This window comes from Nerophis lumbriciformis, linkage group LG20 (genome assembly GCF_033978685.3).
Source record: "Nerophis lumbriciformis linkage group LG20, RoL_Nlum_v2.1, whole genome shotgun sequence".
Taxonomy (NCBI): Eukaryota; Metazoa; Chordata; class Actinopteri; order Syngnathiformes; family Syngnathidae; genus Nerophis; species Nerophis lumbriciformis.
In genome coordinates, this window is record NC_084567.2 from 1,659,388 (window position 1) to 1,670,214 (window position 10,827).

Sequence of the window (10,827 nt, forward strand, 5' to 3'; positions counted from 1 at the left end):
AATTTAAATCTTATTTCAAAGTATTTTGAATTTCTTTTAAAAATTTTGTTCTGGAAAATCTAGAAGAAATACTGATTTGTCTTTGTTAGAAATATAGCTTGGTCCAATTTGTTAAATATTCTAACAAAGTGCAGATTGGATTTTAACCAATTTAAAACATGTCATCAAAATTCTAAAATGTATCTTAATCAGGAAAAAATACTAATGATGTTCCATAAATTATTTTTTGAATTTTTTCAAAAAGATTCAAATTAGCTAGTTTTTCTCTTCTTTTTGTCGGTTGAATTTTGAATTTTAAAGAGTCGAAATTGAAGATAAATTATATTTCAAAATCTTATTTAAATTTTTTTCATGTTTTCTCCTCTTTTAAACCGTTCAATTAAGTGTTTTTTTCATCATTTATTCTCTACAAAAAACCTTCCGTAAAAGGAAAAAAAAATGTACGACGGAATGACGGACAAATACCCATTTTTTATATATATAAATGTATTTATTTAGCTATTCTTGTTTAAATCACACTTACGTGTAACTTACAAATGACAATATATTTATTTATTTAAGTGTGTATCAAACTGGTAGCCCTTGGCATTAATCAGTACCCAAGAAGTAGTTTTTGGTTTCAAAAAGGTTGGTGACCCCTGTACTAGGGCATCAAATCAGTGTCAGTTGAGTCGGTCCATAGGTTGCCTGTAGGGATTTTTAATGTCCAGCAGATGTCAGTATTTAGTGACACAGTATCGACACAGTATCAATACAGTTTTGCAATGTGTCGAAACGCTTCATGACGCCTCATCAACCCATCACTAGTTTCATGTCTCTACGACATTGCTACCGGAAGTTTCACGCAGTTTTGTCTGTGTTTTTTCCTAGGGGGCGCTAGAGCGCAATTTTGAGTTTTGGGTTGTTTTTTTGCAAGTCCTGATGTGTGTGTCAAATATGGTGAGTTTTGAAGCATGTTAAGGGGGTCAAATTACAGCTCAAAGAGGCGGTGGAATAATAATAAAACCTTACAATTACAATAGGGTCCTCTGTCCCAAAGGGACATTGCGGTCCCTAAAAAACACAGACGACCACACAACTCACGTAGAGAATAAAAGTGAGTCTTAAGACGAGACTGAAAACTCATTAAAATACTTACATTCATGCTGGGAATCGGTTACTAATTTGGGGAAGTTCTAAGTATACTTCATCAAATGAATCATGGCGACATTGCTGCTAGCTAGTTACATTTGCTAAAAAGACGATTGCCGCCCAATTTTGAAATCCTGACGTCATCAACGGTGGCCGCCTTTCGTGACGTCATCTACGCGCGCCCGCCCGAGCACCATGAGACGCTGGTGGCGCACCGCCGCGACCTTGTCGCTCGGAGCGGTCCTCGGGGCGTCGGCGAGCCGCCTGTGGACGCACACGTCCGGCGACCAGCACCACCGAGATGACGGCCTCCTGGCGCAAGTTCCGGTGGTACCGGTACCGCGCGTCCACGCCGCCGAACTGACGGTGCGTGCCTTCGATGACGTCACGCATTAGTGTTGACGTAGTATTATGTCAAAAGATAAATTATATATTTTATATTGCTAGATAGCTTTGTCACAAGGTGGATGATGACTTTTATTCATTATTAGAGCGCTTTAATTCTCTCTTTAAACATGAATATGTTCCTAATACACATTGAATAATAGTAATACACAATAATAATAGTAATACACATTGAGTAATAATAAGGTATATTCATGGTTCAGGTATGAACAAATACTTCAAAATACTTTTTGGTGCCGTCCAGGTGAGTCCAGGTTCTTCTGGCGCGCTGATGAAGTACGGCTTCCCGTCGCTGACCCACGTGAGGACCAGGGAGTCGTACGTCAGCTCGTACGACCCACGGACCAGAACGCCGTCGTGGGTCATCGAGCGGCTCAGCGGCACCTCCCTCAGCGGCTCGGCGGACAGGAAGTTCTGCGACTTCAAGGAGGACGACAGGTGAGTCCCCGGGACGTGGCGTGGCGTGGCGGCGGATCGCTGAGCCCCCCCGCCGTTTGTCCCCCGCAGCCTGCACGTCTACCACCGCGCCACCAACGCAGACTACAGGGGGAGTGGCCTCGACAGGGGTCACATGGCCGCAGCAGCCAACCACAAGTGGAGCCAGAAAGCCATGGAAGACACCTTCTACCTGAGCAACGTGGTCCCTCAGGTACACACACACACACACACACACACACACACACACACACACACACACACACACACACACACACACACACACACACACACACACACACACACACACACACACACGCACACACACACACACTCCTGGTCAAAAGTCTACGTACACATGAAACAAAAATTTAGCTGTTTGGCCACAATACCCAGCAATGTGTTTGGAGGAGAAAAGGTGAGGCCTTTAATCCCAGGAACACTAATCCTACCGTCAAGCATGGTGGTGGTAGTATTATGCTCTGAGGCCTGTTTTGCTGCCAATGGAACTGCTGCTTTAAATGGGACAATGAAAAAGGAGGATTAGCTCCAAATTGTTCAGGACAAGCTAAAATCATCAGCCCGGAGGTTGGGTCTTGGGCGCTGTTGGGTGTTCCAACAGGACAGTGACCCCAAACACACCTCAAAAGTGGTAAAGGAATGGCTAAATCAGGCTAGAATGAAGGTTTTAGAATGGCCTTCCCAAAGTCCTGACTATAAACCTGTGGACAATGCTGAAGAAACAAGTCCATGTCAGAAAACTGATTAGTGTTCTGTGTCTTGTAATTGTTGTTGGAGCCAAAATTCCTTATTTGTTTACCGTATTTTCCGCACTATAAGGCGCACCTAAAAACCACAAATTTTCTCAAAAGCTGACAGTGCGCCTTATAACCCGGTGCGCTTTATATATGGATAAATATTAAGATTCATTTTCATAAAGTTTCGGTCTCGCAACTTCGGTAAACAGCCGCCATCTTTTTTCCCGGTAGAACAGGAAGCGCTTCGTCTTCTACGCAAGCAACCGCCAAGGTAAGCACCCGCCCCCATAGAACAGGAAGCGCTTCTTCTTCTACTGTAAGCAACCACCCGCCCACGTAGAAGAAGAAAAAGCGCGCGGATATTATCATTTCCTTTGTGTGTTTACATCTGTAAAGACCACAAAATGGCTCCTACAAAGCGACAGGGATCCGGTTCATGAAAAGACGCAATCTCTCCATCCGCACACGGATGACTATTTCACAGCAACTGATATTCCTGTGAACCGCACTGTGGATACAACGGGAGCACGTACGGTGAATATTCGCACCACAGGGAATGAGAAGTCATCCTTCACTGTGGTTCTAGCTTGCCATGCTAATGGCCAGAAACTTCCACCCATGGTGATATTCAAAAGGAAGACCTTGCCAAAAGAGACCTTTCCAGCCGGCGTCATCATAAAAGCTAACTCGAAGGGATGGATGAAGAAAAGATGAGCGAGTGGTTAAGGTAAGTTTAAGTTTACGCGAAGAGGCCGGGTGGCTTTTTTCACGCAGCTCCGTCCATGTTGATATACGACTCCATGCGCGCCCACATCACGCTGGTTTTTAATATATTATTAAAGTTTGACTGACCTATTTGACTGTTTTTTTGACATTCCTTTAGCGCAGTTAGATGCGGCTTACAACACGGGGCGGCTTATAGGTGGACAAAGTTTTGAAATATGCCGTTCATTGAAGGCGCGGCTTATAACCCAGGGCGCCTTATGGTGCGGAAAATACGGTATATTGTTTTTATTTTATTTTCTTTAATTGATTGTTGGGGTTCAGCATGTTTAATTTCCTTTTCGGCAGATTGCTCCGCCCACTTCCCGTTAAGCACCAGGAAGTGTTGACAGGGAGGGGACTGTTGCTATGGTGCGGTTACCATGGTAGCCTCCATAAATTGGGTTCAGGTGTGAGCATGGGCAGGGCGATCTAACAATGATGCACCCGCATCATTGTTAGAGCTGTAGAAGGACAACCCCACCCTGTTTCTGGGTTTGCTATGTCACTGAAGGGGGTCAAGCAAAGTGGTGACTTTCGAGAAATGCTCGTTTCCTTCCCTGACAGTGACGACATTGACATAGATTCCCTCCGTTTATCCCCCATGTAACTATGCTTTTAATTTTTTACTAGCTTGCTCAAAGAGGGGCGTATTTTAGAAGTGTTGTACTAGCGATAAAGATCTTTTTAGAAGATCTGAAGGGGGAATTGTCGGAGGCAGATATTTACATATATCCGAATTTAAGTGTTACTTCTTTTTATTTCATAATCATATTACAGAACAGCTAGTGTTTTTCTTCCAAATGTGGTCTTTTGGTTGTCTGCAAAACTGTGTGCTTAACCTTGAGTGAGGAATGTTAGAGAGAGAGAGAGAATAAGCATGTGTTTTGGCTGGAGAGACATGACTGCCAGGGGGGGAGGAAGAGAGACTTAAGAGGGGAGAGGGTTTTGTCGGGGGGATTGAATGTGCTATGCTGGACTGGTCTCAATGTACAGGTAAAAGCCAGTAAATTAGAATATTTTGAAAAACTTGATTTATTTCAGTAATTGCATTCAAAAGGTGTAACTTGTACATTATATTTATTCATTGCACACAGACTGATGCATTCAAATGTTTATTTCATTTAATTTTGATGATTTGAAGTGGCAACAAATGAAAATCCAAAATTCCGTGTGTCACAAAATTAGAATATTACTTAAGGCTAATACAAAAAAGGGATTTTTAGAAATGTTGGCCAACTGAAAAGTATGAAAATGAAAAATATGAGCATGTACAATACTCAATACTTGGTTGGAGCTCCTTTTGCCTCAATTACTGCGTTAATGCGGCGTGGCATGGAGTCGATGAGTTTCTGGCACTGCTCAGGTGTTATGAGAGCCCAGGTTGCTCTGATAGTGGCCTTCAACTCTTCTGCGTTTTTGGGTCTGGCATTCTATTCTGCATCTTCCTTTTCACAATACCCCACAGATTTTCTATGGGGCTAAGGTCAGGGGAGTTGGCGGGCCAATTTAGAACAGAAATACCATGGTCCGTAAACCAGGCACGGGTAGATTTTGCGCTTTGTGCAGGCGCCAAGTCCTGTTGGAACTTGAAATCTCCATCTCCATAGAGCAGGTCAGCAGCAGGAAGCATGAAGTGCTCTAAAACTTGCTGGTAGACTGCTGCGTTGACCCTGCATCTCAGGAAACAGAGTGGACCGACACCAGCTGGACTGCTGCTGAGTGGTCCAAAGTCATGTTTTCTGACGAAAGCAAATTTTGCATTTCCTTTGGAAATCGAGGTCCCAGAGTCTGGAGGAAGACAGGAGAGGCACAGGATCCACGTTGCCTGAAGTCTAGTGTAAAGTTTCCACCATCAGTGATGGTTTGGGGTGCCATGTCATCTGCTGGTGTCGGTCCACTCTGTTTCCTGAGATCCAGGGTCAACGCAGCCGTCTACCAGCAAGTTTTAGAGCACTTCATGCTTCCTGCTGCTGACCTGCTCTATGGAGAAAAGAAAACAAACGGCAGATCAACTGGTCTAAAAAAAAGAGGGGGCTATTTAAAGGCTAGAGTATACAAATGAGTTTTGAGATGGGACTTAAATGTTTCTACTGAGGTAGCATCTCTAATTGTTACCGGAAGGGCATTCCATAGTACTGGAGCCCCAATAGAAAACGCTCTATAGCCCGCAGACTTTTTTTGGGCTCTGGGAATCACTAATAAGCCGGAGTTCTTTGAAGGCAGATTTCTTGCCGGGACATATGGTACAATGCAATCGACAAGATAGGACGGAGCTAGACCGTGTAGTATTTTATACGTAAGTAGTAAAACCTTAAAGTCACATCTTAAGTGCACAGGAAGCCAGTGCAGGTGAGCCAGTATAGGTATATATATATGTATATATGTATATAAAGGTATATACAGTATAGGCGTAATATGATCAAACTTTCTTGTTCTTGTCAAAAGTCTAGCAGCCGCATTTTGTACCAATTGTAGTCTTTTAATGCTAGACATAGGGAGACCCCAAAATAATACGTTACAGTAGTCGAGACGAGACGTAACGAACGCATGAATAATGATCTCAGCGTCGCTAGTGGACAAAATGGAACGAATTTTAGCGATATTACGGAGATGAAAGAAGGCCGTTTTAGTAACACTCTTAATGTGTGACTCAAAGGAGAGAGTTGGGTGGAAGATAATACCCAGATTCTTTACTGAGTCGCCTTGTGTAATTGTTTGGTTGTCAAATGTTAAGGTGGTATTATTAAATAAATGTCGGTGTTTAGCAGGACCGATAATCAGCATTTCCGTTTTCTTGGCGTTGAGTTGCAAGAAGTTAGCGGACATCAATTGTTTAATTTCATTAAGACACGCCTCCAGCTGACTACAATCCGGCGTGTTGGTCAGCTTTAGGGGCATGTAGAGTTGGCTGTCATCAGCATAACAATGAAAGCTAACACCGTATTTGCGTATGATGTCGCCTAGCGGCAGCATGTAAATACTAAAGAGTGCAGGGCCAAGAACCGAACCCTGAGGAACTCCGCACGTTACCTTAACATAATCCGAGGTCACATTGTTATGGGAGACGCATTGCATCCTGTCAGTAAGATAAGAGTTAAACCACGACAAAGCTAAGTCTGACATACCAATACGTGTTTTGATACGCTCTAATAAAATATTATGATGGACGGTATGGAAAGCAGCGCTAAGATCAAGAAGCAGCAACATAGATGACGCATCAGAATCCATCGTTAGCAGTAGATCATTAGTCATTTTTGCGAGGGCTGTCTCCGTAGAGTGATTTGCCCTGAAACCGGATTGAAAAGGTTCACAGAGATTGTTAGACACTAAGTGTTCATTTAGCTGCTGTGCGACAATTTTTTCGAGGATTTTCGAGATAAAGGGAAGGTGGGACACCGGCCGGGAGTTTACCATGAGGTCAGGATCGAGGGTAGGTCTTTTGAGCAAAGGATGAATAACCGCTTTTTTGAATGCTAGGGGAACAGTGCCAGAGGAAAGTGATACGTTTATAATATTTAGCACTGATGGACCTAATAATACAAAAAGCTCCTTGATAAGTTTCCCAGGAAGTGGGTCAAGTAAACATGTTGTTTGTTTTGTCCCCTTAACACATCTTAACAATTCCTCTAATGTTCATCAAAGAGAGAGAAACTATTTTGGAGGGCGGTATCCGTCGTAGATACAGTCGTATCTGTGTTAATAGAACCCAGTTGTAGCTGCGATGCATTGTCTTTAATCTCCTTTCTAATGAGTTCAATTTTCTTATCTCAAGGGCCAAATGAAATTACACGGCGGGCCAGTTTGACACCCATGCTGTAAAGCATCTTTGAGTGCTTTGAAAAGCGCTATACTAAATAAAATGTATTATTATTATTATTAAAAGCAACACATTTAGCTGAACTGCAGCAATTTAGTGGTCAAGTGGTCAAGCAGAAGCTTGTGGATGGCTACTGTCGGAGGCAGATATTTACATATATCCGAATTTAAGTTGTACTTCTTTCATTTCTTTGTCATATTTGAAAACAGCTCGTGTTTTCCATTTCTTCTCTTGATGCTCTGTCAGCAAGTAAACTGTGTGTGTTAACCTTGAGTTCTTTGGAATGGATTATGACTAGGGAGACATTGTGCTTGTATTATGGCTAGGGAGGGGGAAGGAAAGAGGGGTTTTTGGCGTTGGGAAGACAGACCATTTTGGGAGGCGCAATAGAATGTTCTAGGGTTAGACTGGTCTCAAAATGTATATTGGCAAAGCTTTGAAAATATACAACAAAATACCTATTCTGTCTCTGGTGGTTTTTCAACTCAGCTTTAAGTGTCGTAAAGAGCTTGGGAGCGAATTGCAGAGGTGTGGACTCGAGTCACATGACTTGGACTCGAGTCAGACTCGAGTCATGAATTTGATGACTTTAGACTCGACTTGACAAAATGCAAAAAGACTTGCAACTCGACTTCGACTTTAACATCAATGACTTGTGACTTCACTTGGACTTGAGCCTTTTGAATTGACATGACTTGACATGACTTGCTACTTTCCCCAAAACCCAAAGATGAAAAAGTTATTCGGGAGCGCTCCGTATTTTTCATTGTGTACTTGTCTATCAGCGTTGCGTGTGTCAGCTGGTGTGCTCTCAGTACAACAGCCAATCAAATTAGATCTACTTTGTTTTCATCGCACAGCATTCATCCAATCAAATTGCAGGACAACCAACGAAGAAAACATGTCCAAACCACACGCCAGTGAACAAAAAATGATACCTAAAATAATTTTGTTTGGGTATAAAAATTACGAGGTGGTCAACACAAAACGGTTTGCAGTATGCAACACATGCGGTTCCAAAATGACTGATGGAGAGGCAACAACTTCCAACTTCGTCCGGCATTTGAAGTTGCACAAAGAAGGGTAAGTTTTGAATGTAAGATAACGTTTATTGGCTAAGTAACGTGACTTTTATTTGCTGTGTAGTTAAATCAGTGAGGCTGTAAACTCACTGCTAACGTTATAACGTTATTGCAAACACGGGAATCTGTTGCAGTTCACTACCTTATTCATACTTTTTGTTCAGTGATTTTTTTAAGCAGGGTTACGTTAGTCAATACATCACACGTAACGTTAGACGGCGGTCAGCAGCACCGCGTATTTTAGCCACCTAAAAAAAAGACAAAAATAGTAAAATAAAGGTCAGTTAAAATGTATACTATATTATGAATATGTGTACCGTTTTAGCTAGCTTTCTGACATACTGTTGGTTGTTTACCTCAGTGGTCCCCAACCACCGGGCCGCGGCCCGGTACTGGTCCGTGGATCGATTGGTATCGGGCCGCACAAGAAATATATATATATATATTTTTTAATTAAATCAACATAAAAAACACAAGATACACTTACAAGTAGTGCACCAACCCAAAACAACTCTCTCCCCCCTTTTGTTCTGGGCATTGAACATGAAGACTCTTCCTTCACTGTTCCGAGTGGCCATGAGAGTCTTGGCAGTGCCTGCCTCCAGTGCTCCAGTGGAGCGAGTTTTCAGCCATGGTGGCATCATACTACGCCCCCATCGTGCACAAATGACTGACAGACTCTTGGCTAATTTGGTCTTTTGCAAATGCAATGCAGCATAGGGCCCTGACATATAAAAAGTACAACTTTTTTGTTATGTTCACGTATATGTCATGTTTTTTCAATGTTAACACTTTTGTACAAATAAGTACATTTGCACTTTATTTTTCAATGTGTTTGTTCTGTAAAGGAATGAGTTAATGTTTCAAATGACTGGTTAATAGTGCTATTATAAAGTGCAATGTCAGCACAATTTTCTTTCCTGCAATTTCAAATGCACTTGTTTTAATAAATAAATACAGCGTTTGAAAAGCATACACAATCTGTGTTAATATATTAGTCTGTGGTTAAAAGGACTTGAAAGGACTCGAAACTCAAAATGCAGGACTTAGGACTTGACTTGAGACTTTCCAGTCTTGACTTTGGACTTGACTCGGGGCTTGCCTGTCTTGACTCGGGACTTGACTCGGACTTGAGGGCAAAGACTTGAGACTTACTTGTGACTTGCAAAACAATGACTTGGTCCCACCTCTGGCGAATTGTGACTTGAATTCCCTGGGAGGAACAACTGGTCCAAAACGCAACACTACCAAAAGCGCCTTATTGCAGGTAAACTTGCCAAGGGACATGTAAGCAAATATTAACATTGCTGTATGTATACTTTTGACCCTCACATTTTCAGTAGAGCCATAATAAATTCATAAAAGAAGCAAACTTCATGAATGTTTTTTGTGACCAACAAGTATGTGCTCCAATCACAAAAAAATAAGAGTTGGAAACTCCAGACAGCCATGACATGATGTTCTTTACACGTGTACGTACACTTTTGACCACCACTGTACTCTCTCACACACACACACACACACACACGTTGTGTCCGCAGAACCCTCACCTGAACCAGAACGCTTGGAACAATCTGGAGAAGTTGTGCCGCTCTCTGACCAAACGCTACGCAAACGTGTACGTGTGCACGGGTCCGCTCTACCTGCCCAGGTAACGCCGCTTCTGCTTAGGGTGTCGGCCGCAGTGGGCGGAGCTTGACGTGGCAAACTTGACTTTCAGGCAGGAAGCGGACGGCAAGCTTTACGTGCGCTATCAAGTCCTGGGTCGCAATCACGTCGCCGTGCCGACGCACTTCTTCAAGGTGGGTGGCGTCCCGCTGACATCGACTGCCCGACCGCCATCAGCCGGCTGATGATGATGATGTCTCCGCAGGTGCTGATCCTGGAGCAGGTCCAGGGCGAAGGGGTGGAGCTTCGATCGTACGTTCTCCCAAACGAGCCCGTGGATGAGAAGATTCCTCTGGAGCGTTTTCTGGTTCCCATAGAAACCATCGAGCGGGCCTCGGGACTCCTGTTCGTCCCCAACATCATGAAGAGGAGCGGCAGTCTGCACGCCATCGCCTCCAAATGACCCTCGCCATCCAACCTTCTTGTTTCATACTGCAATCCTAGTAAGAGCCAATTATATTGGATTTCTGTCCCAAATAAAGCTCATAAGTTTCTTTATGGATGTTCATATTTGTGACAAGAGGTCCACAAAGTCTTGAACACTACATAAGCAAATAAAACATGTGGAAACGATGAAAAGTTTGATCATAGAATACATTATTATTACAAAAAATGAGAACATCTAGATCAGGGGGATCTACAGACAAGGTAAATAGTTCCACACAGTAACAGGTACCGTATTTTCCGCACTATAAGGCGCACCTAAAAACCACAAATTTTCTCAAAAGCTGACAGTGCGCCTTATAACCCGGTGCGCTTTATATAT

The 10,827-nt window shown here is 42.9% G+C and overlaps 1 protein-coding gene across 1 annotated transcript; it reads left to right on the forward strand.

The window, feature by feature from the left end:
* Positions 1–1,297: 1,297 nt before the first annotated feature.
* endog (endonuclease G) lies at positions 1,298–10,559 on the forward strand. Its single transcript, XM_061980053.2, has 6 exons — positions 1,298–1,497; positions 1,781–1,974; positions 2,044–2,185; positions 9,935–10,044; positions 10,114–10,195; positions 10,267–10,559. The coding sequence occupies exons 1-6, from the start codon at positions 1,327–1,329 to the stop codon at positions 10,462–10,464; spliced, it is 897 nt and encodes a 298-aa protein (XP_061836037.2). The 5' UTR covers positions 1,298–1,326; the 3' UTR covers positions 10,465–10,559.
* Positions 10,560–10,827: the final 268 nt, after the last annotated feature.